Here is a 16,536-nt window from a genome sequence, read left to right on the forward strand (position 1 = left end):
CAATCACGTTTGTAAGGCATGACTTGTTTCTCACAAAGCCATGCTGACTTTTGATAGCTGCCAAAGTGTAAATGAGCTGCATATGCTGGTTGTGAAAAGGGTGCTCTTGTTTGTCATCTAATACCTGAACCTCAGCATTAGGTCAGCATTACAGCCTTCCTGAAGGACATGGAGGTAAGTTTGATCCTCAGCTTGCCAGTACTACCATTGGCTATGCCAATGAAGTGCTGCACATTAATTGTAGTACTCTCACAGCAGATGCCACTGTTACGAGCCAGGTTGCTACTTGGTGAATGTCCCTTTAAGGCACCTGGACAGTAGAGTAGTAGTGTGTGTGTGGTGTTATCTACAAGATGGCAAGACTATTGGAGCTGGACTGGCTGTTTTGCACAGAGTCAAAGAGAGAGAGAGACACTGACTGCTGGTCTCTGTATTGATAAATGAAGAATAATATATGTGTCTATCACTGCAGTCCATGTATGGATTTTTGGAGAAATCAAGTGATATCCACTTTGTCGTTAACCTGTACTGGAAAGCAGGTGTTTCTGTGGGCGGCCATGTATTGAATGCCTTTGAGGTGGCAGATACTTTGAAACAAAGCAGTGGAGATCTTTGGAGATTGAGGTGTCGTATGGGTTCCATCATGGAACATGTAGACTTCGTAAATTCTCTCTACATTTTCTCTTCAGTCAACGGTGGTTTTGCAAAAGCCTTTGCTCACATTCTACCTTATGACTTGCTGAACTGAACTTTAAGAACTATTCCTAGACATGGGGTTTGGGAATTTGCCACACACACACTTCAAGTTTAGTTTTGTGGTTAATGTTTAATATCTAATGTTTTCATTTATCTTATTTTTACAAGTAGTTATTAATAAAATAGTTTCTAACACTTATATGGCTCATTGTGCTTCTATTGTTGCTGGTACATAACACCACAAAGTTGTCAGCTACCTGCTCAACCAAAGCCTATGAAAATAATTCCATGCTGTCATTACCAGTTAGGTATGACAGCACATACAAATATGATAAGTGGCACCTTGATGGATGTAGACAAACAAATACTGCAGGAAATCTGAAATAGAAACAGAAACTGCTAGCAACACTCAGCAGCATCAATGGAGAGAGAATAGAATTACTGATTCAGGTGTGTGATCTTTGTCATTTACCTGTAATATTAATTCAGATTTTCTCACCACAATTTAACCAGATCTAAAACTAGTTGGTATTGGAACATTATTCCGGATTCCATATTACTAAACCAAACTAAAGTGGGTTTTGCTCTTAACTTAACCTAGGGATCTTGATTTATTTAAAAAAGAAATCTGTGTCAGGCGTGGATGTCCTTAATCTTAATAAGCAATAAATAATTCACTCTCAATAAAACTTAAGATAAAAAGCTTCTTGTATATAGAAATATTTATCATGCAATAATAGTTAAAATCATGTTACCAATTTTTTTTACAAAATAAAAAGCTCCTAAATATAGTTATTTGTTATTTCCTCTCTTAGACTTCAGACTTTGAATCAACTCATGATAGCAGCTGGGGAATGAGAGGTGAGCAACCATTTCCAGTACTGTACCACATTGTCATCCATAAATAGAGCTATTTAGATGTTCAGTAATCTGTTTTATTGTACTCTTGTCTTTACAGAATACAAGGTAAGAAGTTAACCTCTCCTCAAGTCCCCAGTTTCCATCCACCAGCTGCATCTGACCAGGTTATGATCTTGGTTTTTCTTCAATCATGTTTAACTCAATAGTGTATTGAATTGCAGAAGTATTTAACATGGACATCTAGGCTCCAGAAATGCAAAGAACCAAGATATTGATCCCCACAGAATGAGCTCTTGATGTCACCAATGCTATCAAAGAGGTTTAAGTGAAAATTTGTGTACCCACACACAGAAAGAAGTTCAGAAAAAGTTACCTTCTTGCTGTTGTCTGGCAATTCCTAATGAACAGTAGTTGGCTAAAAAAAAAGTACAAAATAACTTGGCTCTTACCAAAAACAATTTGTAGAACTGATACAAAATTTTTTATTTCCCAATTGTCCAACTAACACATCTTATTTTTCCATTGCTCTGACAATTCTCTACCCTGTTCAACTCCATAATTGGTGGTCTACCTTCCCTCACTGTACTACATTGCTAAAATCAGTCCTCACTAAAAAGGCCCATCCATAACTTTATCCATTGATAATTGGGCTGCATTGATATATCATACAATTGGCTATAACTCTTTACAACTTCATTAAAGCTACCCTTCCTGGCAAGACAACTCATTCCCTCTCTCTCACTATTGCATTGGCATCATGTCACTCCCACTTATTCTATCCTTTTATTCCTATAGCATTTAATACATTTGATTTTTCAATTCTCTGCTACTCGTTTTGCTATTCCTTTAAAATCTCATTTTTGGTAGTCTCACAGCTACCTTACACACAGAAATGCTCTCTGCTGCCATCACTGAGCCTAGACACTGATGGTTTCCTTATGCTCATTAATCTCAACCTCCACTTGAATTCCCCTGCATATCCTCCTCTGACATCTCCAGTCTGCAGTCTTCACTAGGTTTTACATTACACATGGACACATTCATTCATGGGGAATTTCATATAGAATTGAATCTTTAGTTGGTAGATTCTTTAATATAGATAATTATAAAGTCGTGCACAATTGCAGAATAATTAGGGAAATAATACAGTCATTGGAGAAATACTAAAAAGAAACAAATAGGAAGTGAGAATTGAATCACTCCAATCATCAAGCCAATGTCTTATTTTGGCAAGAATGAAAGCAGCATGTGAAGCTGATTGGACGGCAAGAAAGTGGACTAAATCATTCTTTTACAGTCTTAAAACTTCCCAGGTTTTAAACTTGGCATTAGAAATGGGGGGAAAAAAAGGAAGTGTTATGCAGTTGAATTATCCTGTTGTTAAATTACTTCTACCTGTTGCAGATTTACCCTTATGAAATGTTAGCTGTTACAATGAAAGCTCGTGTCAAACTACCAAAGGATGTGGACAGGACCAGGCTGGAGGTACGAATGTTTGTGGTAAACGAGGGCGTGTCCATGGCATTCTTGTCATGATTAGAGCTTTTGTCAACTGAATAAGTTTCTTTCATACTTTGAGTGCATTTTAATACACAAAATGTTATAGGTTAAGATCTAAAAGATAGAATGTGCTGTAAGTACAAACAAATCTGTTAGCATTTCCATTAGTTTCAGATATCTTGTATGAGAGGGAACTTTGTTCGACAGCTTCTGAAAAATTATTAATGATATAGCTTTTAAATTCTCTTTCATGTTTTTATGTAATTTTGCTATTCAACTTGTCCAGAATTTGAACTCTTGATCTACATGAATATTTGGGTAGTGTATGTTTAAGCAGTAAAGATAATAACACAATCTATTAAAATTCTCTGATAACGTTCCTTCTAACAATCAGTGGTTGTCGTAATCTCAATTAGCAGAAGCAGGACAGAATAACATTTCAATTTAATTAACATTGCTGCCTTGCTTCATGTAGGGGCAGATTAGCAAGTGGATTCTAATTTGAAACGTAATCATAGAAAAATTATGCAAAGAAGATAATTTAGCTCACTGGGTATGTGCCATTCGTAATAGAGCTACACAAACTCATCTCACATTTCTGCAACGGATCCTTAGTCCCAAGGTTACAGTTCAAGTGCACAGGTACTGTTGCTGCCTCACAGTTGCAGTGACCCGAGTTCATTCCTCACCTCTAATGCAGTCTGTATGGAGTTTTCTCTCTGTAACCACATAGGTTTTGCCCTGAGCATTCCTGTTTCCTCCCACATCCCAAAGTCATGTTAATTGGTCATTGTAAATTACCCCTAAGATAGGTAGGTGGTAAGAGAATCAAAGGGGAGTTGATGATCATGTAAGAGAGAATGGGTTACAGAGAAATCTCTGGGGGAATAAAATCAAAGGCATTGATACAAGAGGTGCCACAGACTCAAGCCAAAAGGCCTCTTTCTATTTTGTAAGGAAATATGAGAAAAAATGGTTCTTAAATGTGATGAGGATTTCTGCTTCTATCACACTTTCAGGCAGTGAGTTCCGGACCCTTATCTCCCTCTGAGTGTTTTTCGTCTTTCCACCTCTAATCCTTCCATTTTAAAGTTATGCTTTCTGATTCTTGATTCCTTTGGTAAGAGAAGTAAAAATTTCCTGTATTCTTTCCAAGTCCCTCATACAACTCGATTAGGCCCCCCATCTGCTTCCTCTGTTCCAGAAAAAGAATCTATCCAATCTTCCCTCAGAGACAAAAATTTCCAATCCTGACAACATACTTGTAAATTTCCTCTGCTCTCTCTCCAGGGTAATTACAACCTCCTTTTCATGTGGATACCAGAATTGTACATGGTACTGAAGCTTTAAATTAATTAGTCTTATATACAGTTCTAGCATAGCCTCCCTGACCTTGTATGTCTCAGGCATTAAAGGAAAACATAGCATATGCTTTTTTTCATTAACTAGACAATTACGAGCAATATGTGTTATTGATAGTAGAGTACATTAGTAATTCAGATCATTAATAGTAAGCTTAGTTTAAAAAAAAGTTGTGTTTGCAGTTACTTCCAGCTCCAAGAAAACTGTAGTACGTATTTTAAATTAGCAAAACAAAATATTGTTGAAAGAAAATTACATAGTATGCAGTATTGTAAAATTACTGCCTATACTGTCAAAATAAGCTCCAAAGCCAGAGGAATTTCATGAGGACTGTCTGTTCACAAGGCAGTCATAACTGTTTGCTCCATTGTTTTGAGATGTGTTGGTTGTAGCTTCATTAAAGGGGCAGATTTCATTGCCCAATATAGAATGATTTTACTTTATTTTATTAAATATGGAAACGTGATCTGAAAACTGTCAACTTTCTATAACTGAGATTTTGTTTGTCAGATAGAAGCCTAAATCTGAAAGTGTTGTTCCAGTTAAGCTACGGTGCCAGTTTCCATAAATGTTATTATGTTGGTATTGGTTGTATTGGTAGCAACACTTCAAACAGGATTCCAGCAGACTGTTTCGTGGGAGTCAGTCAGTACCTGGTAATAGGGGGATGAATTTGAAAAGTTTGCATAGTTTTGAGGAATGATTGGTTATGGAATTTCAAGGATGTATCTTCTTAGCACCTATCAAATGCAGCTAGTCTTTACTCCACAACTGTGCCACCCTTTCAATCAGATCATAGCTCATCTGGACTACAACTTCATTTAGCTATCTTTATTCCATATTCCTTGATACATTTACCAGAAAAAGTCTGCTGATCCCAAGTTTTAAAACCTCAATTGAACCAGCATCCATAGACGTTTGGAAGAGAATTCCAGATTTCCAACATTGATCATCACTTATGTACTCCATGAGTTCATCCTGCACACTATTACGGCAAACTTGGTTTGCTGAGTCATCTGCTGTTCTTCTCGGGATCAAAAAGCCTTGCTTCCTCTCTGGTTTTGTGGGTTCTGAGGTGGCTAATGAGGCAAGTGTGGGAATCACAGACTCTTCAACAGATGGGGCAGGAGATGGCTGTGATATATACTGATTTGACTACATGATTATTGTATTATCCTTGTTACATGCTCCTGTAACTGACTAAGCTACATTATGCTCCACTTCTATTTTGGGGGCTATCAACAACTGCCACCAATATTTTCTACCCTCTTGCCATTCCTTAGCCCTGCCCAAATTGATGGTACATTCTGATTTCCTCAACTATATTCCCTTCTATGTTCCTGCCTTTATCTCAGTCTGTAATCTGGGCTAGTCCTCCTTTTCTATTTTGTTTATCTCTTCGAAAAGTGTTTGTTTTTAGGGTCTTAAAAAGAAATGATTAGTGACACAGTTGATGAGTTGGTATAAATTTTCTCAGATTCCCTAGACTGTTGGAAGCTTCCCTTTGGTAGATAAATAGCAAATGGGTCCCTCCATTTTTAACTAAAAAAGGGAGACAGAAAGCAGGAAACTGTAGGCTAGTTAGCTTAGCAATTATCAAAGGAAAATGATACGCGTTTATTAAGTACATTTTAGCAGGGCACTTAGGAAATTAGACACACTTAACGTGGTTTTGTGAAAGGGGTATCATATTTGCTTTAGTACAAAGGATCCAGTGAATGTACTACACTCAGATTTCCAGAAGACACACATAATAAGATGCTGCATCAAAGGTTATTGTGGAAAAGCAAAGCTTATGATGTAGGATAGACGATTGATTGGCTAACGAGCAATAAAGAATAGGCAAGTTGTAATGGGTGGTGTGCCACAGGAATCAGTGCTAAAGCCTCAACCTTTTACTGTTCGTATTATTCACTAGGATGAAGGCACTGAAGGTATTGCTGTTTAATTTGTCAATGACTTGAATGAAAGTAAGTTGTGAAGAGGACGCAAGCAGGCTACAAAGGGAAATAGAAAGCTTAAGCGTCTGGGCAAAGATCTGACAAAATCTTTTTTTGTCATGTGAAATTATCCATATTTGCAGGAAAAGTACAAAACATCTATATTATCTAAAATATTGAGAAGTTGCAGAGATTTCAGATCCTGGTGAACCATAAAGAATCATAGAATGGTTACAGTACATTACGGAATGAGGCAATTTGGCTTATCATGCACACACTCTCTCTATTCTAGCAACTATCTAGTTCCATCCATTATCACTTTCTCCATAGCTATCTTTTTCCATAGCCATTTTTCTCCAACTCCCTCTTGAAGGCTGCAGTAGAAGTTGCCTTCATCACATCTGCAGGCAATGAATTCCATATTCTGACCTTGTGCTGCATAAAAGAATTTTTCCTAATGTCAATTTTAATTCTCTCCCCTTTAAGCCCTTCATCACTCCACCTCTCACTATCCACTTCTGCAAAGTAAAAAATCTCAGCCCTCATCTCAGGAATCATTCCGATACAGATGGATCAGAGTATATTGTACAGAAAAGGCTAATATGTAGGTTTAGCAAGTAATTAGGATAGCTAACAGAATTCTTTATTGCCAGGGGAATTGAATACAAAAGTAGGGAGATTATGCTTCAATTATGTAAGGCATTGGTGAAGCCACATCAGAAGTACCATATACAGTATTGATTTCTTTGTTTAAGGAAGTGTATATATGCATTGGAAGCATTCTGAGAAGATTTACCATATTGATACCTAGAATAGACAGGTTGTCTCATAAAGAAAGGTTGGACAGGCTGACCTTGTATCTGCTGGAATTTAGAAGAGTGAAAGGTCACTTGATTGAAATACAGAAGATCCTGAGAGGTCTTCACATGGTGTATGTGGAGAGAATCTGGAACTAGAGATCACTTTTTAAAAGTAAGGAATTGCCCACTTGATACAGAGATGACCAAAAGCTTTTCAGAAAGCCATGAGTCTTCCTTAAAGGATGGTGGAAGTAGAGTCTTTGAATATTTTAAAGCAGAGGTACAAAGATTGATAAGCAAGAGATGAAAGGTTACTGGGGGTGGGCTGGAATGCAGAGTTGAACTTAGACATCAGCCATGATCTTATTGAATGGTGGGGTAGACTTAGGGGCTGAGTGATATACTCCTCCTAATTCATATGTGCTTATGCAAGGATCCTGGAATATTTAACTCCCAACCTGTATTCAGACCTGTTGATTATATGCTAGCGTTCATTCACACCACTCCCTAACAGTCTCCTATGCAAGTCATTCTCAGCTGTTCCTCACGTAAACTCCATTAAATCGCTTGTTTTTGCTTTGCTTATTTTAACTAAGAAGTATTTCACAGATCAGTTAGCACAAGGAAACTGAAAAGGGTGACACTATCAATCAGCAGGACATTATTCTAAACTAGTTTGTAATCTATCAGGTCCCATATACTACTTCCAATATTGATAGCCATCAAAATAAGCTGCACATTCCACTAAGATCTATGCAACTGAGATCTGTTCTTTTCCAGTTTTTCTTCAGATTCTCCTGGCTTCTGAGTGTTCATTCCCTTTGACTGAGCCCACTGCTGTCATCTACTAATGAATTTCTCTCATTACACCTTCTAATTTCTGAAAATAAATGACATAAGTTTGAAATATTTGCAGGATTCTGAATGAAACACTGCATTATTCCCTTTTTGTTAAGGGAGTGGTGGGAAGGTCAAATTCTAGCAGTCACAATTCACAAAATTATAGGAATAGCAGAGGTGTAATAGACTTAGCATCATTACCTCATTGGAAATTTTGCATTCTGTTTTCTACCCAATAGCCATCCAGTTTTGAGTCTTTGCATGTGGTTGATATGCATCTATGATGTATTGGTTTGATAGTACAGGTGGCTTTGTAGATTTGTTATGGGAGACTTTTATACGACAGGCATAGACATGAAATCGTTGCCTCAGCTGAGCAATGTTTGTATGTATTATCTATATATGAGGGCTCTATGTGGGTGGGTGTTTGCAGGATCTGAATATGTTAGCTAATGAAAAGGCAGTTGAAAAGCAGGTATAATAGCTGGAGTAGGTGAAATAGGTGGTCCTGACTTAGAAATATACCATTGATGCTACATTGCTGCTAGATCTAAATCCTTGACCTCCCTACCGAGCAGCACTGTTGGAGTACCTTCACCCTCTGCAAAAGTTGAAGAAACTGGCCAATTACCACCTTTTGAGGGCAATTAGGGATGAGCAATAAAGGACAGCATTGCCAGCAGTGCCCATGTCCTGCAAAATGAGTAAATAATAAACATCTCATTAGGTTATGAAACATCTTTTGCCATTAGAGAGTTGTTCTGGGGACCTTGTCTACTGCCACTTCCTTGTGTTTGTTGCTCTTCAAGCCTTCCTGGTTACCCCCCACACCAAGCAGATAGGAGCAAACTATAGGACCAAACTTCACCTACTAAAATGCAATGGTCCCAGTCTCTTTGCACTCTTTTCAGCTTAATGACCAAAACTGTATACAATACTCCAGATGAGGCCTCACCAACATCTTGTACAACTGCAACATAATGTCCCAACTCCTATACTCAATGCCCTGACTGATGAAGGCGAACGTGCCAAACACCTTCTTCACCACCCTGTCTACCTGTGACTCTACTTTCAGGGAACTATGTGCTTGGATTCCAAGGTCCCTCTGTTCTACAACCCTCCCCAGGGCCCTACCATTCATTGTGAAAATCCTACTTGGGTTTGACCAAAATACAACACTGCACTTACTAAAATTGAACGCCATTTGCCATTCATCAGCCAATTTACCTAGTTGATCAAGGTCCCCCTGTAATTTTTGATAACTTTCTTTACTTACAACACCACCTATTTCAGCATCATCTGCAAACTTACTAACCATGCCTTGTACATCACGTACATCAGTTAATCATGAAATAAGTTAATTGTGGAAAGACAAGCTCTCTTGTATATGCCACAACTGAAAGTTTTTTGGTTTATGTCCATTGTCCTGTGGTCTTGTTTTCTGTGGCCGGTGTTTACTGTGCAGCTGTTGAAAAGCGCTGGTTGTCAAGGTGGCACATCCTGCTCATGGCCACTGACTCACTACTAGCATCAGCTATAATTTATAGTTTGTTGCAACTGATGTTCGTGACTTTCCCTAAAAAGATCTTTGGAGGCCGCGCTAGTCTTTTGGCACTGGCCACCTCCATATGGGCTACAATCTTGGGGATGGGGCCATCTTTGATCTTGTATGCACCTACGGGCCAATGAAATCTTCTTTGCATAATGAATGCCTAAATATTTTGCATATCTGCTTCTGAGACAATCATTTTTGTTGGGAACTTTTCCATGAGTTGCCATGAATATGCTGCATGCGTCAAAGGTCCAAGTTGTTGAGTGTTCTTTATGGTCACTGTTTTTAGTCCATGTTTCACCACCACACAGCAATTTGCTAAGAATGCAGGCCTTATAGATCAACAGCTCAGTCCTAAGGGTGGACTTGGATGTAAAGCACTATGGAAAATCATACAGATGTGAAAGGTAGCTTTATTATTGCAAGTGCTTTCTTGTTCAGTTTTCCTCTTTTTTTTTCCCAACTATATGACAAACTGTAAAATAAAAAAATGTTGGCATACCAGTGTATTTTCAGAATCCAGGTATTTCAACAACGTAGAAGCTTTGTCTGAACAAAAATCCTTCTTGAAAATAAGTCCTGACTTGATAACTCTTGGTGATTCAGTGCTTTGGCTTGCCAAATGTAATATCATCTAATAAGAAAACAATGATTAAATTATTTCTCAGCACTTCAGACTAAAGCAAAAGGATAATGCATTTGCTTTGCAGTCTGGTGCAATGTAAAGCATATTACATTTGGTTATGTTATAGCTAAAGTTTACTGGGACCATTGCCCTTTTGGGCAGGTTCACTAGAGTAGGGTTTAACCTATATTAGCAAAGTAGGTACTTGCATATAGTAGTAGGAAAGTGGTACTAACATAAAAGATCTACAATAATCTCATTGAATGGCAAACCAAGGGCAATGGACTAATCCTGCTTCTATTTCTAAAGAGGAATAAGGTGCACAAAGGAGTGGGAGTGTTAGTAATGCAGAATGAAGTAGTGAAGTAGTAGATGGAAACAGGTCAATGGAGACTGAGGAATACTAACTGAGTATAGAATCCCTGTATATAAACGCAAGATGTGGTAAATATGTTTGGTCAGCTGTAGGAAGAAATAACCCTGTGAGATAACTGAAATAGAAGAACAGGTATGAGCACTCAATATTCCAGGAAGTAAGGAGTTCAGAAAAGAGGTGAAAGTAGAAGTATGAATTAAAGCATTTATTATAATGTTGGACAGAGATGCCCTTGAGAGGTCAAGTACATAATTAATTTGGTTAGACTTAAGAAGCAAGAAGGAAACAATCACACTTCTGAAGATATTCTATAGGCTGTTAAATAATGAGAGAGAGAAGGAGAAATTACAGAAATGTGCAAAAACCATAGAGTGGTGACACTGGGAGATTTTAATTACTCCAATGTCAATTGGACTAATATGTACAGGCAAAGAAAGGGAGGACTTTCTGAGTTGTGTTAAGGAGAACTTACTTGATCGGAGAAACAAAGGACTGCAGATGCTGGAATCTAGATTAAAAACACTATGATGCTGGAGGAACTCAGCAGGCCAGGCAGCATCCATGGAGAAAAGTAGGCAGTCAACATTTCGGGTCAGGACCCTTCTTCAGGACTGAAGATAGGAAAAGGGGAAGCCCAATATATAGGAGGTCTGTGTTTGGGGATTGCCTTCCCTACTACTGCAAAATGCTGTTTTTAATGTCTTAAATCAGTCTTCCATGTGACTCCTCTAAGTGAAATTGTGAATTATTATAAGTGCTAGTGTTATATTTTTAGCACATGCCTTGAAGGATTTAGTTATGACTGCTCAAATTAACTTCATGTAGAACTCATTCAGAGAGCGGGGGGCACATTTTCAGCTAATAATTTCTTTGAATATACTGATGACCATGAGTAACCATTTTCCCTCAACTGCCTTCAGGTACTTTCAGATCCACTATTGATTGGTACCATGGGGATCTTTTTACAAAGTAAATCAAGATTCTGTTCACTCTATCAGAGCTGGCTTTGGCTGCGAAACAGAATCTTTAGCAGCTGATATAAGGCTACAAACCTGTCTTCAGGAAAGAATAGTTCATTGTGTGTGCTGCTCATTATTTATTAGTCCTTGAACTAATTAAATATGTGCTTCCTATAATGTAAAACTAGTGACATTACATTAAATTCAAGTTTATTCTGCTCAAATTTGAATTTATTATGCAGAGGAATAAAACTGTCTGATTGCAATAGTTTATAAGAGTGCCATAAATAGTTGGTAATGATCCAGGGAGGGGGATATGAAAGTTAGTGGCCAAACCAAGATGTAATGTCAGATTGATATACTCAAGTTGTTGAAGTGTATAGATTAGCTTACTCAACAAACGGTAGTTATCTTCATTTATTATGAATAAATTGAAACATTTTGAGACTGAGTGCTATTAATAATTTTACCACTTAAAACAAATAATAGACTTTTTTTTAATTTTCTTTGGAATTCACATTATTTTACTCATTGCCTGAGCCCGATTTCTTCCTTTAGTTCAGGATTGCTCTGCCTCAGTATGATAATCACTCCAAAAGATGAGGCTGAGATCAGAATGTATTCTATCAGAGAATATAGGGTACTGTCTGACTTCTTATTATCTTGTTGAACTGAATATGAATGTGTTTCTAAAACTTAGGCCTTCATAAAAATGTCTTTGCCATTACAAAATGAGATAATCACTTTCAAGTAAATTGTACAAAGTGTGAGTAAATTACCAAAGCATCGATCGGCTTGTTAAATTCGTGCAATGTTTGAACTCCAGTTTGATCAGTTAATGGTTTAAAACATTCTACCTAAAGTTATCATTACAGCAATAGTGTGATTCCTTGACCATATAAGATACAGTTATTGTGTCCTTGGTTTTTACAGATTTGCATTCCAATGTATTTTCATGGTCTAAGGGAAAAACAGTACATGGTTACCAAGCAATGAGCAAATAGCATTGTTTAAATCTGCTATCAGTTGCCAGAAATGTGTTCTATAATTAACAGCTGGTTGTTCTAATTTTTGCCTCTTTGTTGGCATGTTAAATCTTTAAAAAATCATGAGAAGGAATCTTCCAATATTAATTTACACTTGGTGTCACTAAGTTCAGCAAGTAGAGCAACGGCTTTTAAAAGAAACAGATTTTCAAGCATAATTACCTTGCCCAACAGCATCTGGTTACTAGGTGCCAATTTCATATCACTACCTGAAAAAGTAATATGCAAGTTAAGGTATCAATGTAATGGTTCCATTCAAATATGACTATGGATGGAAATAACAGTGCAATATGGAAAAGCTCCTGCTGTACTGAACTATCACCATTTAAATTGCAGGGGAAACTCACAACGCTAACAGAAATATCCCATTGGTGAAAGTGATATTTCATTCTGGCTAGAAGTTTTTTAGTCTGGTAAAGTGCAGTAAAATTGTACCTTTCCGGCTTGTAAGGCGAGGGTGAGAACTCAGGCCACAATAAGATTGATATTTTTAGTATTGGTGTCATCTATTCAAGGTAGAACCATAAGCTTATTAATTGAAAAGTAACTACACACGAGTTTGTTAGAAAAAGACACCCAGCATCTCATAATGTCAAAGTTAGTTTAATCTTTTCAGAACATTTGTGCTATGAGAAGAATAAAGCTAGATTATTTATCCACTTGGAATAGATAAAAAGCTGCTAAACTATGTATGAACCATTTATTAACATGATGGACTGAGTTGAAAAATTTACAGAATACATATGAACCATTCTGTTGGTATAACAACGCAGTGTGCTTTTAAAGAGAATGAAGTTCACTAAGATTTTCTGAATTACGGACAAATAGTGAATGTAAGATCCTTTCGAGGTTTAATGAGTGTCATAGCAAACAGTCCAGTGAGATCTTACAATGAATACAAATCTAAAGGTAATTAAATACATGGAATTAGAAATTTATTCCTTATATGGTACTTTCCTTGGATTTTTGTGGTAGGTTCTGTCTTCTCATGCAGGACAGCAATTGGCAGGGCAAACTGCAAACACTTTCCAGAATTTGAAATGAATGGAATGACAAATTTTACAGTGATAGCCAGGAGATTTACTCTGCCAGATATCCACCCATATAATGAAGGGAAAAATCTACCTTGACTTCTCATCCTGCAATCGCAAGGCCAGTGCAGAGCCATTTTCCCTTCAGCTAGAGTTGCTCCATAAGGTTCTTGGCCTCTACCTACCATCAGTGGAATACTGATCAAGCTGAAGTTTCAGGATGTTTCCCTTCATTTTCCCTCCAGCAAAATGAAAGTGGCATTGGGAAGCAGAATTACCAGGGTTTTGCTGCAATGAATAGACCCTATTTATGAATTGTACCTCTTGACAAGTCCTGGCACTGTGATGGGAGCTCGCTTGTGGGGGAATGCATGGTAGTGTAGCGGTTAGCACAACACTATTACAGTGCCAGCGATCGGGGTTCGATTCCTGTCACTGTCTGTAAGGAGTTTGTGCGTTCTCCCGTGTCTGCGTGGGTTTCCTCCTGGTGCTCCGGTTTCCTCCCACATTCTAAAGATGTACGGGTAGGTTAATTTGGGGTTTAAAATGGGCGGTGTGGACTCGTTGGGCCGGAAGGGCCTGTTACCACACTGTAAATAAAATATAAAAATTTTAAAAAAACATTAGTGCAGCATGTTGAGCTAATCATAACCCTATTAAAGAATGTTGGTTGTGAGTCTGCCTCTTAGCTATAGATAGGCAGACTATCCCTTCCAAGGCATTCTCATAATTGCACTCTCTTTGACAGCTGGCCAAACATCTTATAACTAAAGTACAAAGTAATTCCTATGCTTTATCCAGTTAATTGTGATGTGTTCGGGTCACTATGCCTGATCAATTAATGGACTACTGAAATATTGTCAGTTTACAACTACTAAAATTTCAGTTTAGCACATCAACAAGAATGAAATGTGGATAATGCTGGCTCACAGAAATGGTGGGACAAAAATCAATCTCTACAATTCTCCAACAGTTTTTTTTGCTCCAGATTCCAGCATCTGCAGTCTCTCTTGTGTCTCAATATTTACAATGTTGTACCCACTGAGCTTCCAGCAATTAATTAGATGAGCCATTTGTAATTGTTTTATTTTTCTATCTCCAGTACAATATATAAAGTATAATAATTACTTCAGAAAGAATAAAGAAAAACCTTGCCCTTTTAAAGCACCTTTCACATCCTTGTTTACTTAAACACTGCATGGGCAAAAGCCTGGAAATTGGATTAAAGCTACGTTAGGTGTACTAAAATATTGCTGTATTGTAGTTAGCAGCAAATCAGGTTGCCCCAAATTATTTAAAGGCATGTTTGCAACATCAACATGTCTTGCATCCAGAGAGAAGCATTAAAATGCAACTTGAGTTTGTTCCCAGCTGGACCACACACAATAGCAGCAAACACCTTGCTGTGTAACAATCAGAGAAGGGCACAGTATGTAAGGGCACACTCCTGTAACAGACATTATGGGAGATATGTGTGAGAGAGAAGCTGCACGGGCAAAAAGAGAGCACCTTGATTTACACAAAGGCAGATAGAATTGCTTATTAACCATGCAGGAGAGATGTCCTGTGGTGTTGGGGGCAGGAGATCTGCCAGTTCTAAAGCAAGAGGAACCAAGCAGGAGATGACTTGAATGATCTCCTCCTAGAGTATGAATCCCCAAACAATGGAGAAGTGCTGCTAAAAATTTCATGATCTTACAAGACATGTTAACATGGGTTGTACTTGGTTAAACACAGTTGCACTCTGTCCTTTCTCTTGCTGTCAGATGCGCACACAAACAAGCAAACAAAGTTCCTCCATCCATACACACCACTGTCTCTAATGTGGGGGTAAAATGTCACCCCACCAATGACATTTTACCCCCACACAAAGATGAAGCCTCCAAAGGTAGGATAATGAAAAAGTGACTCAATGTCCTTAATCACCTTCATTCAGATTAAAACAGCAAGTTTTAAAAACAGGTGAGGCCACCCAGGCTGGGAGGGGGTTTCTCAAGTGCACAGCCTCAACAGGCTGGAGGAGACAATCTACTCCTCCTCCTCACAGGCAGAGGTGCCATGGAAGTGCAAACCACTTTATAAGCAGGGGCTACTTGAAATCTGCCAAGTCATCTCACTAGCAATGTTTCATCCTTTTAGGATTGATCTCCAGGAGATGGCACAGTGGCACAACCAGTAGAACCACTGCATCACAGTGCCAGAAACCCAGGTTCAATCCTGACCTTGGATCCTGCCTTTGTAAAGTTTGCATGTTCTCCACATGGGTTTCCTCCGGATGCTCCAGTTTCTCCCAAAGACATGCAGGTTGATAGGTTAATTGGCTACTGTAAATTGTCCCTTGTGTGTAAATGAGTGGTAGAATCTGGGGAGAGTTGATGAGAATACAGATTAATGTAGGATAGGTGTTGGGAGGTGATTGATGGTCAGCGCAGACTGGGTGGGCTGAAGGGCCTGTTTCCATGCTGTATATATCTTTATCGTTCTAGATTCATTATTACTATGTGTATTATTTCAACACAACAGAAGTTTTTTGGGAGTGGTTTATAAGTGCAACCATCTTCCATTTTGTCCTTGGGGAGGGAGGCCCCCCTGTCTTCCCTTCCCTAGAACAGCATAGAGGAGCAGGAGGGAAGAGTGAAGGGAGGAAGGTTATTGTCATGATAATGACCACAGTGCATCAGTGCATCTGACATACCCCAGCGTCTCTTCAGACAATATAGCTATGAGAGACAAGCAAAATAGTTTAGAGGGAGGTACACCATGTGGAGATATAAGAAATGCTAATGGCCAGCAGTCTGGCCTGGGTTATAGGGAATCTGGTGTAGGGGCTCAGAGGTGGGTCAATGCATCCCTACTGTCCCAAAAGACTCAGATAAGAATCACAATTAGGATGGATGCTTTTGTGATAAAGTAGATGCAGATACACAATGAGGGGGCATTATCAGACC

General features: G+C 38.3%; 1 protein-coding gene across 1 annotated transcript in view; it reads left to right on the forward strand.

The window, feature by feature from the left end:
• The window catches only part of ablim2 (actin binding LIM protein family, member 2), a 257,969-nt gene that overhangs the window by 207,282 nt on the left and 34,151 nt on the right, over positions 1-16,536 (forward strand). The window contains exons 19-21 of the mRNA XM_052036314.1: positions 1,512-1,557; positions 1,655-1,662; positions 2,962-3,042. Coding sequence (XP_051892274.1) covers positions 1,512-1,557; positions 1,655-1,662; positions 2,962-3,042 — 135 coding nt within the window. The remainder of the gene's footprint in view (positions 1-1,511; positions 1,558-1,654; positions 1,663-2,961; positions 3,043-16,536) is intronic.

The sequence above is a fragment of the Pristis pectinata genome, chromosome 2 (assembly GCF_009764475.1).
Source record: "Pristis pectinata isolate sPriPec2 chromosome 2, sPriPec2.1.pri, whole genome shotgun sequence".
NCBI lineage: Eukaryota > Metazoa > Chordata > Chondrichthyes > Rhinopristiformes > Pristidae > Pristis > Pristis pectinata.